This window comes from Belonocnema kinseyi, chromosome 6 (genome assembly GCF_010883055.1).
Source record: "Belonocnema kinseyi isolate 2016_QV_RU_SX_M_011 chromosome 6, B_treatae_v1, whole genome shotgun sequence".
Taxonomy (NCBI): domain Eukaryota; kingdom Metazoa; phylum Arthropoda; class Insecta; order Hymenoptera; family Cynipidae; genus Belonocnema; species Belonocnema kinseyi.
In genome coordinates, this window is record NC_046662.1 from 138,915,115 (window position 1) to 138,932,021 (window position 16,907).

The following is a 16,907-nucleotide window of genomic DNA, read 5'->3' on the forward strand; positions in this document are numbered from 1 at the left end:
CTAACTCAACAACGCTGCTGGAGGTTAGAGACCTTCTCAGCATAAAACACCAACCAACGACGACTCTCTCGGTTCCAGTTTTGCCCCCGCTCTCACGTTTCATCAACGGAAGTTATTTTGGACTGACGTTATAGCAAGACTCTCCAACATATGACGACTCACTGCATGACATGATTTCCACTCGCAAAATAAACCTATAGCATAAAGGTGGTAGTGGGGCGTACAATTTAAACAGTGAATAATTCAAACAATAAAGAGCCTCGAAATAGACTGCAACTTTAATTTACAAAACGCAGGCGCACGGTAAATGTAAAGGTCAATTTTCAGGCGAATAAATGGAGACTGGGTGTTTGGAATGCTAGAGTGATGAATGATCTTTAGGTAATAGAATTACAAGAACTATGCACATAAGGAAACTATATATTTTATTTGTACATGGAACAAAGAGAAAGGCATTCGATTGTAGAAGCATAGAAAATAGGGTGTTGAAAGTAGATAGTGAATCACATGGTAGGCAAAGAGTAGATATGATTACGAAAGAAAGATCGAAAAAACACCTCCAAGATCATGATTTTGTATCTCCTAGATTGCTGTAGGTTAGCATTAAAGTAGGTATCAGAAGATTATTTATCATAGCATGCTACGCCCTAGTTGACAGTGATCCGAGAGAAGTAAAAGACGCCTTACGGGAGACTTTAAATGAGACAACAAGTACTTGCGATCATGTTGAAAGAATAATTCTCTTATGAGATATTAATGGATGGGTGGGCATCCAAGATGAGGATACAGAAAGGGTCCTAGGTAATTTTGGGAAGCTAAGAAATAATTATAACGGAGATAGATTAGTTGGCTTATGATGCTAGTCTCAAAAATAAACTTATGTCAGGAATGAAGAGGAAATACAAGAACAAAAACAAAAACGAAACAAACGCGAATCGAGATTGAGAATTTACAGAAACCAGAAATGCGAATAGACTTTCAGAATAAGATAAACGAACGGACAGGTGAGAAAATGTGGAAGGCGCTGATCGACAATAAAAATATAGAGGGCGCATCGGCTTCTATCGACGACGTTATAGTTAGGAGAGCGACTGAAGTGTGTCGTACCGCGGTTGTAGGAAGAATGTCTGGTGATGCGTGGTGGAATGATGAAATTCAGACTACCCAAAATGCAAAGAAAGAAGCGTACATGGAAGTTTTGAAAATCGCAGGTCGTAATAATGAGGAAAGAAATAAACGTATAAATGATTGCAGACACAAAAAGAGAATACTCAAACAATTAATTAAGGAAAGTAAAGATAATATTAAAGCAGCAGAAGAAAAGAAAATACAAAACGACTGTGAAGGAAGGAATAAACTGCTTTAAAAAATATGAAAGGATGTAAAAGGACAGAGTTTGTCAGCATGAGAAATAGCAAAGGTAAAATGCTATATGATACAGATGGGATAATAGATGCTTGGAGAGACACTTTTAGGAAATTATTTGGGGATTAATCTCAAGGGCACCACAACTGCAAGGTAGAAGATGATGCGTTAGAAAACTCATTTGAGAAATTTTGTGTCACTTAGGTTAGGGATATAATTAGCATCTTTAAAAAACGATAAGGCTGGTGGTGTAAAAAGTATTATCGCTGAAATGCTGAAATGCTTAAATACTGTGGTAAGTAATTACCTCGTAGACTGTGCGAATTGATAAATTTATGTATCGAGATGGGAGAAGTCCCAGACAACTGGAAAAAAGCGATTATCGTACCAATATACAAAAGAAAGCGAGATAAAATCAACTACAATACTTACAGAGGTATCAGCTTCTTAAGAACCGTAAGTAAAATATACTCAAAAATACTTGTACGTGAGTGTAGGTCACTTTTCCGAATATTCAAAGTATCGAAAACTAGTATGGCGACAATCGAGGTACCGAAAGTTAAAATATCGAAAGTGAAAAATATGAAAATTCAAATAGTCGGAAACAAATTCTCAGAATTTTCAAATTATAGAAAACCGTAATACCGAAGAGTCATTATACCGAAAAATCATTGTACCGAAAATTAAAAACACCGAAAATTCATTTTACCGAAAAGTTAAAATGCCGAAAACCATTTTTGTGAAAGTTCAAAATCCCGAAAACCTAGTACAAACGCGTGTATTTTTAATGAACAAAACTTAAAAACATGTAATAAGGTAACTAATAAGCATTAAAAGATGATTAACTTAATTTGTCACGTCTTATACTTATTCTAAAAAAATTGCCCTACGGACAGCATGTAGCCCCAGCTTGAGTCTTGCCATTAATACAGGTGTTAATTAATCGGAGAAATAAACTCATCTTTATTTTTTCTTATTTTTAGCGCAATATACTGTTTGGCATACGAAAAGTTAGCGACCAACTTTTTGGCACTTAGCTTTGTGCAGCTAAACTAATATGAAACATTAAAACCACTCTACATGGGAAAAAGAATAATTTTCCTAATTTTCAATCCTTATTAGTACATTAATAGTACATACGGGTGTGAAAGTTGATTATTTAGTTATTTAGTTCAGTAAATTATCAGCGTGCATACAAGTGTCGAACAGTATTTAATGCCACGAGAACCAAAAATTGTGTCGAAGTTGCGATTTTTGGGTAAGAGTGGCATAAGATATTTTTCTTCTAAATTTTCCATTAAAATAAATATAAAAGGGATTGCGTGCTTTTATGATTTATTTTTATATAAAAAACAATTAAAAGTTTTAAAAAACGTCAAATTAAAAAAAAAACATGTCATGTCTTTTTGAAAATGTTATACGTTTTTATTTATGAAAATATCTATATAAAGCTTAAAATATATACAATAAAATGATTAATAAAAATAATGAAGTCAAAGTAAATCAAGTGCTCATTTTCTTTTGAAATATGTCAACATTTCAAATATCTTCTACTTAAAAGTTTATGCAGCAACGACAGATTGTTCATCTCGATTGTTTTTGATAGAAAATTCTAATGTAAAGAAGGTACGGCCCTGGTCGTTTGCAATATGACGTGTGTTCTATCGCTCCGTTATATTAGTTAAATTACCGATATTATAAAGAAGTGAAGGTGCTATGAATGTTTAGTGGTGGCATGCTTACTCTAAGGAACAAATATAGACATTTTTTTTGTTTCTTTAATTCAGTAAATTGGTTTATTTTATCTTTCTAAATTGGAACTTTGTGCGGGTTACGTTTTCAAGATGGTGGCATGCGCGATTTGTAATGGATTAATAGTGAGAGGGTCGACAGATTCGCTAGATTGTGGAAAGTGTAGTGCATTGTCACATGTGACCTGTCTGAATTTGGCAACTAAGGACATTGACAGTATCAGCAAAAAACAAAAGGTTTGGAACTGCACTAATTGCTTTCAATCTTTAGGCAAAGAAAGTACTCCTCATAGAGGGTCTCTTCTCTCTGTTTCATCTGAGGGAGATATCAGTAAGCCAGGGATGTCTTCTGCCTCGCTGGGGCCAGAAGTTGAAGCACTAATCACCAATGCTGTTGCTAAGGGGCAGGAGCCTGGCCTTCTAAAAATCCCTACCTTGTTGCAGAATTTTGAGGCCAAACAAATGGCATTTAATAATTCATTTGAATTGGCCATCATGGAAATAAAAATTGATGTCAAAAATACTTCCCGCATTGCGGTATTCGAGGAGACCACATCCTTGAACGTGGCAGATATCATAAAGCTTCAAGCGAATTCTGAATCTGCTTCAGATGAAATCAAAGTTTTGAAGACTCAAATTTCTAGTTTAATGAATAGATGTGACTACTTAGAACAAAATGCACTTTTTACAACACTTGAGGTTCACGGCTTACCGGTCAAACAGTTAGATGATTTGCCCGCTACTTTCTGTCAGATTTCTGCTGCTTTAGAGGTGCCCCTCACAAAAAATATTTTGTAAATTTACCGCCTTAGAGTTTTTGCTAATAATGACACATCACGGAACATTCCACCAATATTGGTGGTTAAATTACTTCAGCAATCTACTTGTGTGAAACTGTTAGAAAATTGCAGGAAAAAGCGCGGATTAACTACTAATATGATTGATTGGACTGAGAGCGTGCCGCTGTATATCATATATAGTTACCTGTTAGCTTAAAAACAAATTTGTTTAAAGGCCACGTTTTTAGTATTCATTGTGTATTTTTTACTGCTGCTTAATTACGTTTTTAGTTACCATTACTTATAGTGTTGTGTAGTGAAAAAGTTCAGTAAAAAAAAAGACTTTTAAATGGTTTCCATCAGAAGAGACAGAAACCGTAAAAGAAAGCAAACAAAAAAAAGAGAGAAGAACACACAAAATTATAAAGGCGGCTAGACAGGAGGACGTTCCACCTAAATAAAAAGGAAAATGAAGTAAAGTAAGTGATTTAAAAAAATTATTTAATAGTTTTTTAAAAAGGAATATCAAGTGTTATAATAGAGTACTATGAGATAGGCTGAACTTGATTAACCTTAGATGGTCACCGTGGGTGAAATTCACCCACAAAATTTCTCAAACTCTTTGTAAAGCCGGTTAATTACTTCAATTTTGCTGGTATGTTACAATATTTTAATGGACAATTTTAGTGACAAAACTATTAAACCTGTTTTTAAAAACCTTCAAGAATACCTACATACCTTTTTTTAGATTCTTAGAACTCAATATTACTGCAGGATCTTAGTTTTTTAGAGCTTGGGTGATTTTTACCCACTGTGACCTATATGATATTATACTGAAGTGTGACCATCATGGGTTAAGTTGCACTAATGCATAGGCTGGAAACTCCTGTAGGTTATCTTAACTTATAATTAAACGACGATTGTCCTTTAAACTCGCATTTCCGAGATAAGTTTAGTCGAATAACGTTAGGGGATTTGGATAAACAATAACAACTATCATCAATTAGTGATCTGCAGTTGATTCTGGGTGGAAAACGCTATCCATGCCATGACGAATAGAAAAGATGAGTAGAAGATGTTCATGAAACTGTTTATAACAATCGCAGTCGTTATTATTCATCCAAATCCTCTAACGTTATTCGAAGATCAGTCATTAACAATTAAATATATCCAAAGAATGGAGTTTGTGTGACAAAAAATAGGCGAAGAATGCAATTGTTAACTAAGATCGTTTGAACGATTGCGAATTGTTATTACATGAGCAGATACGATAACTAAGTATCATTCGCGAGCTCTATGGAGCTAATTTCATGGAAAATGACTATTCTTTTCGTCACCAAAAGCTGAAGCCAAAAATTGTTTTCTTTATTTGTTTATAATAATGATTTTTTATTCGTGATTCCTCATGGGTATGACACAAAAATTATTTTTGTTGATCAATTGAGAAAATCCAGTAAGAATCAAGGGACCATACACCGTAAAACCATATGAAACCATTTCCATCCACTGATTTGTTTATAACAAATTAAATATAGTTTTTAATTTATCCTACGGTACTGGAAAATTGTACTAGATATTTCTTCTACTCATTCTGGGTATTTGGAAATGAATATGAGTATTCTCTTGGAAATAGTACTCTTCAAAATTCAAAAATATATTTTTTTTTTCATTTTTGTCAAGTAATTAAAAAAAATAGAGCCTCAGTTTGAATATATGCTCTGATAAGATCATGCGGATTTTCATCAGCTTCAATTTAAAAAAAAAAGTTTGAATAGGATGAAAACTGTAGTCGGAAAATCAATTTGTCCACAAAGGTAAGTTTCGTTCCACTGTGTGGCGTCCCCAGCTAAACGTACAGCTTGTCTCGACATTGTCCAAAATTAACTATCTATGGGTGAATTATTTTCGTCATAATTTGTTAAAATTTGTGCAACAAACTTCAACCCCTAAAAAATCCCCCCTGTGCGGCAAGCACAATCAGTTCAGAGTTGTAATATAGGGAAATTAAATTAAATTATTTAACTAATTACCTAAATTGTACGGGACTGTCTTTCTTCGTTATCAACAACGGTCCTAGACTGCTGTCTCTGGATCGAAAGCTTTCTCTTAATTTACTGTTGTATCTATTAATTCCAGAATATCCGCTTATGCTGCAGGCTAGTCCTAAATAACTAGGTTTCTTCTCTGTCAGCTGATCTGCTTCACCATCGTGTTGGCCATTTTTAAAAGTAGAACTATTCTCGGAACAAGTGTGATCACTTGGCAATATTTCACTTCTGCTGTTTTGTAGGTTCTTCGTTGATAATACCTGCTCGTCGGTGCAATATAGCTTGAAGCTATGTAACGTTTTTTCCGATAAAGAATCTATCGCTCTTTCTGGAAATGATAAATTCCAATTAGTTGATATTCCTTTTCAAAATAGGCCGTGGAAAATATAAACAGTTTACTCAAAAGTCCCGCTTATATATCATCGTCAAAGAGAATAAAAGTATTTTTTGGAAATAGATTAATTAGGTTAACTAGAAATAGGAAACATTATTGCTCGATAGTACTGATTCATGTACATACAATATTCATACCTTTTAGGGACAAAATACATCAACCAATGAGTTATATCGCGAATAATTTGCTTCATAGCACTTGCACGACAATATAATATTAGACTGAATTGATAAGCTACAGAATTATTTTAACACTGCACTACTCTATTTTGTAAAGCTAAATCATTAGTTTCAATCAAAGGGAATAACACTGCTGCATGCAACTCGAAAATATCACTGAAAATTTCTTGTACAGCGCAGAGTTTTCTCAAAGAGTAGATGCAAATTTTATCGATAATTTTATTGTGGTACGATATTTAAAAGTACTTTGTAGGCCAATTTCTATTGACATGTGTTGTGACTAGAACAATGGAGGTACATGGTACGGTAGAACCGATTTCAACTAAAAGATGTTTGTGAATGGGATTTTTATCACAGTTCTTTGACATCCTACCAACAATTTAAAAACAAATTTAAAATTTTCAACCTAGCCTTTTTGAAAAAAGTATATTTTTTCCGATAACTAATTTTTCACGAAAAAATTGGCTAAAAATACCATTAGACGAGTCAAGGGTAAATTGCGCGGAAGATAGCTAGGTGCACCTTTATTTAAAAAGAACTATCATCTTTAGCCTATAGAAAAATTTCCTATCGTCTGAATTCTGGCTTAATGTGTAATTGACGAAAAATGCTCAATCGATGAACAACTCACATTTTACATTTACCTGATTAATCCAACACTTTTATAATATTTATGATTTTAGCTTATGATACAGGGGCTCGAATTTTCAACGATTCACTCCGACCGCTAACTTTCAACTATACGTAATTCCTGATACAGTTATCCGATTTTACATTTTTAGGAGGGTTTCGGAAAGATCTTTTCACGAGGATTACAATAAGAGTAATTATTTTATGGTAACCACATTATTTCGACATGATTTTTCATTTTAAAGAATATTTTTTACTTTTCTTAAAAATGCGTTATTTTTAAGTAAGCAAGAAACAAAGATTGATTTTCTTCTCTTGAAAAACATCCCAAAAAGAAAATAGGATAACAATTATTGGTTGAATTGTAGAAGGTTATAAAGTTTAAAACTCACTGTAGGAAAACAATTGTTAATAATATGTCACTGAAGTTCGCAACGTTTATCAACGAAAATATATAATTTAAGAAAATTAATTAAATAAATGTTTTCTTATTTAATTATTGTAATAATAATACAATATATGATAAAAAATGGCAATAACTAATTAATTTCATGCAATGTTAGGCAACAACAAAAAAACTCATTCCAAGATCATTATCAAAAGACTGCGCATCATCCACAAATGCACTCTGAAATTTACACAAAAATACGGTAAAAATTATTTCCTCTAAAACTAGGTTCTCAAATTTCATTCTGCTAATTACTTGTACTGGATGTCGGAAAATATCAGAAAAAATCTTTTCCCAATATACTTGTCAGATCACTGCATTTTTTCTGTATACGCATTCGAAAATTTATATCAAAAAATTCGTAAAAAGTTCGTTCTAGCCTCTGAACATCCAGTTCTCAAATTTTGTTTTATTAATTACTAATACTCGATGTCCAATAGCACAAGAAAAAGTTTCATTCTAATACCCACTTGGTGGAGAGAATAAACGAACATAATCTAGTACGCCAAAAATGCGCAACCTTTATTAATGAATTGCTGTGTAAGGTGGAAATTGACCCATAAGAAGGCAAGTATAACCGCTCATCCGTCTCAAGTAGCGCAACTCCAGATGCTACGGCTGTAGGGTAGATTGTTGAGGTGTATGCAGAGACGCTAAACCTGACAGAATTGACACCGTTGTGGAAGTGTGGAGACAAAAGAATGTCCAGTTTTTGTTACCATAACGATCAAATACGAATTGGAACTTTCAGGAACAGGACTTCATGCCAAAACCTTATATCGCAATGGCCTTAGTGGCACTCATGGTGTAGTCGTCATATCTGACTGAACGGCTTAAGAGGATGTCGAGGTACTACATCATACCTGGCCTCTCGGCGACCTTTTTCTATTGTTCAGCGCTGGTCTGGATCTCGAAGCGCTGTGGATCTTCAACTGCGCCTTTTAGATTATGTTACTGTGGCACATTTAAATTGAATAGTGTATGAACTCTGTTTATACTTGGAAGGAGGAGTGTCCTCTTCCTTCCATGGAGGTTAAGTCGAAGGCGCTTTACCATGTTATAATTTTTGGGTAACTGTAATTCAAAGTATAGTAATGTACGTTACTACGCGTTTCTTTAAGAAATTTGTTTATGTCCCCTCACGAACTTTCTCGTACATTTCAGATGACGTATCTAGATAAAATGCAGTTGCCTGACATCAAATAATAGTAATTAATGAAAGAAAATCAAAGTACCAAGTGATTAGAGGAAAGTTACAATTTGGTCGGAATATCCAATCTAAATTATTTCATTAAAACAATTAATATGACGTTACAATGAATTATTAGCTCCATATAAAAGCATGTATTGGATTTTTTTTAATGATAATTAAACCAAAAAAAATGATTTTAAGTCATTTATTAAAATTCTATATTTTTCGTTTAGAAACATTTCGAACTTCAGTCATATTTAATAATAAAATAATAAACAGTTGCGGTACATCTATTTTTCGGTACACTTTGATGACTGCCCTTACTTTTCACATTTTGGGGTATTTTTTGGTTTTAATCTCCTTACTTCTAACAATTTGGGGTGCTTTTTTATGTAAGTCTCTTTGGCTTTCACATTTCTGGGTGTATTTCGATGTATGTCCCTTTGCCTCTCACATTTTGGTGTGGGTTCCCTTGCGTCTCACAGTAATACTTAAACAAAAAGTTTTTTGTTGACTTTCACACTCTCTTTACTCTTCTCTAAGCGAAAGTTTTATTCAGAAAAATATCAAGCTGTAGAGATGACGAATATATCTTCAAAATCAGAGTGGATTTAAGACAGGGTACAAAGGAGTGGTTTTTAAGCTAGGGTACTTTACTCGGAGCTTTAAAGATATTGTTCTTGATCAGATGTCAGCTCATGATCAACCTTTTGAAAATAATTAAAATAACGGTGAACAAAGCTCCTTCATCTTTACATTATGTCAAAGAGTTGTTGAAAGAAATATCTTTCAGTGCATTGCATGAAATTAAACTACTACAGTAGATATACGTATGAGAAAAATTAACAGTACAATTACTAAAAAAGCCTAATATAAGGTATTAATGCTGCAAATTAACGATTAGAACGAAGCAAAAGCTAACGTTTCCGAAGCGAATGATACGTGTGGTTTTAGCTGCGGATAACAAGGCTCTCTAGTATGCGCTACATCACGGCAAAAAGATTCAAGTCAAAAAGCAACTAAAAAAGTGAGAGGCAAAAGGAATCAGTCTCCAGAAACGATAATTGTCCTATTATTAATTGGTGTTTTCCAACCATGAAATTTTTTTAAGCTCACTTGTTTAAAATAATTCACTTTCCATTTGTTTCCTATGACTTCATATACAAAACAAATGAGAATCAACGGACAGTTAAAATTAAAGAGTACTAGAAACACTCAGGTACTACAGCACGCATGGTGCGGCTACAGCTGGTTGGTGTAAGGCTCTCGCTCTCTTATGCTACAAACTAACTAAAACTTTCCATCTCAATACTTTTTTTGGATGGAGAAAAAATCAAGCTTAGCATTTAGGACATAAAGCCTCTTTAGGAAGGAGTCAATCACTTTGTCCATCGTAGCGTCTAATATTAACTCGCCTACACTGCGATAGTCTGCCCAGCTTGCATCTTATTTTGCTGATTTCATTTGTCATTCTCCTGTTCCATGGTGGATTATATCTACCTCTCTGAAGTGCGGTGTTACTGCTCTGAAGTCTGTAATTTTATCCTAGCGCCCTAACTCTGGCAACTGTTAGTAACGTTACGTTACTACAAGTTACTGATTTCTTTAACTGGAAATTCAACTGTTTCGTTGAATATTCATTTTATTTGCTTACAAACTGATTTCTTTAACTGAAAATTCAACTATTTGATAGGGAATTTATTTTATTTGCTTAAAAACTGAGTTCTTTAATTGGAAATGCAACTGTTTCGTTGAAAATTTATTTTATTTTCTTAAAAACTGATTTCTTTAAATGAAAATTCAACTATTTCGTTGAAAATTTATTTTATTTTATTCTAAACTGATTTCTTTGACTGAAAATGAAACTATTGCGTTAAAAATTAATTCTATTAGCTTAGAAACTAATTTCTTTGACTGTAAATGACACTATTTCGTTAAAAGTTTATTATATTTTCTTAAAAACTGATTTATTTAACTGAAAATGAAATTATTTCGTTGAAAGTTTTTTTTTATTTGCTTAAAAACTGATTTCTTTAACTGGAAATTCCACTGTTTCGTTGAAAACTTATTTTCTTTGTTTAAAAACTGATTTCTTTAACTGAAAATTCCACTATTTCGTTAAAAATTTATTTTATTCTCTTAAAAACTGATTTATTTAACTGAAAATTAAACTGTATCGTTGAAAATTTATTTCCTTGACTAGAAATGAAACAATTTCGTTAAAAATTTATCTTATCTGCTTAAAAACTAATTTCTTTGACTGTAAATGAAACTATTTCGTTAAAAGTTTATTATATTTTCTTCAAAACTGATTTCTTTAACTGAAAATGAAATTATTTCGTGGAAAGTTTATTTTATTTGCTTAAAAACTAATTTCTTTATTAATAAAATTAATTTAATTTAATTTAGTATAAATATCATAAACAAATTTCTTAAGGAAACACTATTCAATTTAAATGGGCTACAGCAACATAATGTAAGAGGCGCAGGTGGAGAACCACAGAGCTTCGAGACCCAGACCAGCGCTGAACAAAAGAAAAAAGTCCCCGAGAGGCCAGGTATGATATGGTACCTCGACATCCTCTTAAGCCGTTCAGTCAGATAGAACGACTACATCATGAGTGCCACTAAGGCCATTGCGATATAAGGTTTTGGCAGAAAGTCCTGTTCCTGAAAGATCCTATTCGTATTTGGTCGTTATGGTAACAAAAACTGGACGTTTCTTTGTCTCCACACTTCCACAACGGAGTCAATTCCGTCAGGCTTAGCGTCTCTGCATACACCTCAACAATCTACCCTACAGCCGTAGCATCTGGAGTTGCACTACTTGAGGCGGATGAACGGTACACTTGTCTTCTTATGGGTCAATTTCCACCCTACACAGCAATTCATTAATAAAGATTGCTCATTTTTGGCGTGCTAGATTATATTCGTTTATTATCTCCACTAAGTGGGGACGTCATTAAAAAAAGACGCTGGCGTTTTTGTTATACAGGTCTACCACTTTTTTAGCCAAAGAGTGAGCATTAGCGTAATAGGAGCGCTTCACAGATTCTTCGCATAGGGGTGTCCAAAGGAAGCGCTCTAGTAGCGCTCTCTAAAAAGTGGTCAGTTGAGGCTCCAAAACGAAGCATGCTCCACAGGTGCATCTGATATCATGTCTCTTGTCACTTATCTTTTGCCTGGACCTCCGTCCCGCATGCGGGATTGTTCCCCAGCGGCGACGCGTGTACTCCTTCTGAGCAATTACACCACAACATTTAAAAATGTGTTCGATGGATTCATTGAATTTTTCCACATAATCGGCACCTGTCAGCCACGTCTTGATGTAACATGTGCTTGGGATAGTTTCTGGTACTGATAGCCCTGTAATGCATCACTATTACGATTCCCTTCGTTTCCGGAAACAGGAAGCACTTTTTCAGCCAATTATCACACGCCTCACTATTCAGTTCATGTTGATTTAACGTTGTAAAGTACTTGACCTGAATAGCTTTAGGTCTCCATTGCGTTTCTAATTTTTCTATGCTCTCTGTCCTGATATTCAAGGCCTCGCCTGAAGACAAATTGAAGGGCGTGTCATTTTTATCTTCTTCACCGATGATGTTACAAAGTGGAACAAGTTTACAGTTAAAATAATCTCGCAGCTGTATTCACACAGTTGCTTGAAATTTACAACGCCCCAACTCCCTCTATGTCGTGATAAAACTATACTTTTTCTCGCCATATTACTGTGGTGCATTCGATCCGTTCAACCTTTCATGGTCGGTATTCGGTCATTTGATGAGCCCAAAAGACTGCCTATGGACAAGGATGGCATAGGTGTTGATATCCCTGATCTTGTTAGCCGATTCGACTGAACTCTCTCAATCCTTTTCGACAATCATATGCTGAATACCCTTACACTTAAGAACACCCGGATATTTATGTAACTCACTCTCAGCTATTGCCTCGATATGATCCTGGTTCTCATTCTCTAGCTCTGCCGTCGTTAACTCTCTTGTGATTAAATGGACTATTCTTTATTTATATAGTCCTTACTCGATGCGGATATCATTGTAAAACGGCTTTGTGACAAGGATCGCTTTGCTGCAGTTTCTCCTTTTAACTAGTTGAGAGCTTCAGTTCGTTCAGATCGTTCTCTCTTCAAAGAGTTCAGTTTATGTGCTTTGATGCATGTGGTACTGAAGGGAACGCTTGCCATATGCAACTTTCCTTTATGTTTTCTAGCTTGCGTTATGGACACAACATCAATGGTGACTAGATCTTTACTGCCTTCCGACTTTTGGCAACATCCTTTTTGGTATCTGTTAGGATGTTATTCTTGTGACAATAAATGTAAACTTCATCGGCAATTACAGCTATAAGGCAATTATAAATCGTTGGGGGGGGGGGCAGGTTATTGTTTGCAGTTCAGACCGCTTTCAAACATCTAGTTTTTTAGGCAACGTATACGCAGCATTTGAGCATAAAGCCCTGAATCAGATGTGGATCTTTGATAATATTTTGAAAACACCTTGTCCATGTCTAGACCTGGAGCCTTTCAGTCATTTGTCCTTTTCAAAACCACTGAAACGACTGAGTCAATGAAATTTCTTCTATCTATTTTTCCCGAAAAACCCAACTTATATTTAGCCCTTTCGTAATAGAGACGCATAAAATCCTCTTTCATTGCTGCATTCCACTTGACGTTCTCCCACGATATTTCTGTTGAGATGGTTGGCTACTAATTGCTAACGCTTGACAAAGCATCCTGAACAGGCACAGTTAATTTTCTACTATTAACTATTTGTCGCAGATGTTGTTACTGGTCAGAATTTTTAATTATGGGATCAGTTTGACACTCCCACAGCTCACTATCATCACTGCCCCGCATGCCGTGGCCCCCAGCGGCGGCTCAAGTGGCGACCCAACGACTCTCCTAAAGAGACCATCGTTTCAAAACATTAAATAGGCTTACAATTTTTTGTATGGGTTTTGGACTTTCTCTTTTTATCTTTCCGTTGCCTGTTTAGCATGGAAAACCCTGTCAGTAGCAATGCTTATAAAGTTGAACTTATCAATATTGGACCATTCAATGCATATCCTAATGTAGGTCTGTAATTAAGTTCAATACATTTTTAAATTGTGGTAGGTAAGAAATTATAAATTTATTAGTATTTAATGTATCATGATATTTTAAGAACTATTAAATTAATCGTTTATAAATTAATTTGGTATTAGCTGTTAAATTATTAAAAGACCCCACACTCTGTACATTACTACATATCTTCACCAGTCCAAACAATCAAGAGCTTTCTAGATAGTTGGGTGAGGTTGAACGTGAAGAATATGGCCAGAAGATGAACACTTAAAGATTAGATGCAGATTTTTCAATAAAATGTGATCAGCACAATCTCTGACAACACTGGGAACACTGGCAAGGCCAGTCTCGCTAGTCAGGGCAATGAAATGATGGTGTCCTGGCAATATTAGGCAAAATCATGGGACTGTCCTGGCAATGTAAATAGTGTTTGAAATATTACAGGTAAAAGACAGTTCTGTTAACGAATAAAAGACTGTAGATATGTCAAATTATCAGAGGAAAGGCCAGTGCAGCCATTAAAGACTTTGGTAGTCAAGGCAGATAAGACAATACTATAGATCTGTTTAACGAACAAAGGCAAGGCACTTTGTAGTCTAGCTAGTTATGACAAGACAATAGATCAGTCAAACCCACAGAGACAAAACATGTTATTATTCCAGATTTATAATGACAATTACTACATTTAATACCTCTATACTACATGCAATACTATTAAGAAGTCACATTCTGCAGAGAAATCGCTTTTGAAACTTAACCCTACGTCCTTCCTCAGAAGCCGCGATAGTGACAATGGTCATTACGGTGCGATATTGGTTAATTAGAGTGTGGAATATACAGCTCCATTTTGTTGCCCTTATTAGCTGGATTGCTCTTGCCAGAGTTTCCAGTATATTTATGTAAAGTGTGCGGGGCCCTTTACAATTATGTAAATATTATAAATAAATATGTAAATATTATCATATTTCTTACCCACCAAAATTTGACGAATTTACTAAACTTAATTAAAAACCTATATACAATATATATATATATATATGAATTGTAAAAAAATCAATGTTGACAAATTACTCGTATACGTGCCTAATTGGCAAATTATAATCTTAATTTAAACTTTCAAGTTTAAAAAATTCAAATAATGAAGTAATAGTAAGGAGACGAAACGACAATGCGCGCGCGATTAAAAAATGCACCATGAATATTTGGACATAGTTTAGGGAGAGGTATTTAGCTGAATAGTAAAGGAGTTTACCTCCGTTTGAGTTGAATATTTGTAAGATCAGCCAGAACTTTGATACTTTGGGCAAATTTTTTTCGTTAGAAATTAATTAAACAGAACAATCGACTTTTTCCGAAAAGGGTCAGGTGGATTATTATAAATTTAGCTTTAAATTATTCGTAGAATGCCAAGGAACTATAATTTAAAAAAATATTAATTACTCTGTTTTTTCAATTGTTAATATTCACGCTATTTGATCAAGTTTAATCAAGATAGAACGGACAAAAAAGAGATACATTTTATGGAATGTTTTAGATGTTGTAAAAATAGATTCAGCAAAGAAAACTGAGTATTTTTCATGCATACGTTTCTAAAATATGTATAAATTTTGACTGGATTTATTTAGGTTTGAAGTTTTTTTTGTACGCCATAACAATTCTCGAGGTTGTAAGGACTCTTTAAACTTGAAAAATTGAATGCAATTGGCTTTATGACCTTTTTCCCCATCTTTTCTGAAGTTATGAAGGATATTTTTTGTCTTTAAAATTTTCGCAGAAATGTAATGCCAACCTGATCGGTCGGATGCAGATCGATCGACATCCAAGCTGCAGCTACAGATGCTCTCCTGGCTCGTCATTTTAGGATGCTGATTACGGATATTAGTGGTAGTCCCTGGATCCATCAGACGATAATTTAAGGGTTGCACTGTTAGAGACAGGGTCTCGTGAAATGATTGAATACCGTGCCACCAATGCCGTCGACCAGAGCCACGGTGAAATTTTAGTTTCTACTTGTAGTTTCCGCTTGGCTTGCCACCTCACCACACGCCGACTCACTACGTCGTTGGCAATTCTCCAATCCACAGTCCTCGTTCACACTGTCGGTATTTTGTTTTCTTTTTCAACAGTTCCCATTTGGTATTTCTTATATTACTGAGGTCATAAAGTTGGTAAAGTATTACTGGCGTTGTGTTTAAAAAAAAAAAACTTTCAATTTGAAAATTTGACCATTTCTATTTCTAAAACCCAATTCAACTTTTAATCAATTATAAATTTAAAATCCTCAGTATTAAGAAAGGATATAAGATGAGCAAGCATGCAAAAAGTTCCCCGAAAGGCAATCAAATGTTGATTCAGTCATTTGAAAGCATAGAGAAAAAAAAATTTTTTCGCAAAATTCCAAAACGTTAGCCGCCATATTGGATGAGTTTGTTCGCGGGGAGAGGGGGGCATCCATTTTTATTTTTTTCTCAATTTCTATTGTTAGAACAAATCTGCAAAAGTTGACAGGACTTATTTTATTTATTCTCAACGTGCATCACTTTTTCGAAAAAATTTTGGTAGGAAATTCAAACTAAACAAATTTTTAAAAATTGTTGTTTGAAATTTTGTGTGTAATAAAAGACAAGTTTTGTCTCAATTTTTCACAACATAATAGACACTCAAAGAGCTATTATTGTGAATTTTTCAGATTTTTCAATTTGGGGGATATTAGTGCATCAAACTGAAAAGAGAAATTGGCGCATATTCTAACTCCTGAGTATTTATATACTTTTAGATAAACTATATACACATAAAGTATATATACATTTTGTAACAGAAAAGATACAGTGATTACGATTCGTTGTACTTCGTTCAAGACTTTGATGATTCTTCGGAATCAAAGGTGTAAGGTCGATATCCCCAGATAAAATTTTTGAGCCACTGAGCTGAAATTTAAACACGGGGAATAATAATGAATTGTAACATCTTACTTAACTTTAAACGGTAATTTAAATATATATATAAAATGTTTTTTAAATATATATAGTATATATATA

General features: G+C 34.2%; 1 protein-coding gene across 5 annotated transcripts in view; it reads right to left on the reverse strand.

Moving 5' to 3' along the window:
- Positions 1–16,907, reverse strand: part of LOC117174165 — a 325,625-nt gene that overhangs the window by 149,584 nt on the left and 159,134 nt on the right. For 3 of the 5 annotated variants that reach the window (XM_033362991.1, XM_033362989.1, XM_033362990.1), the window contains exons 2-3: positions 15,659–15,965; positions 5,926–6,271 (exon numbers count right to left, since the gene is read on the reverse strand). In XM_033362991.1, the coding sequence (XP_033218882.1) occupies positions 5,926–6,271; positions 15,659–15,770 (458 nt within the window). In that variant the 5' untranslated portion in view covers positions 15,771–15,965. The remainder of the gene's footprint in view (positions 1–5,925; positions 6,272–15,658; positions 15,966–16,907) is intronic. The other 2 variants (XM_033362993.1, XM_033362992.1) reach the window with 1 other exon arrangement.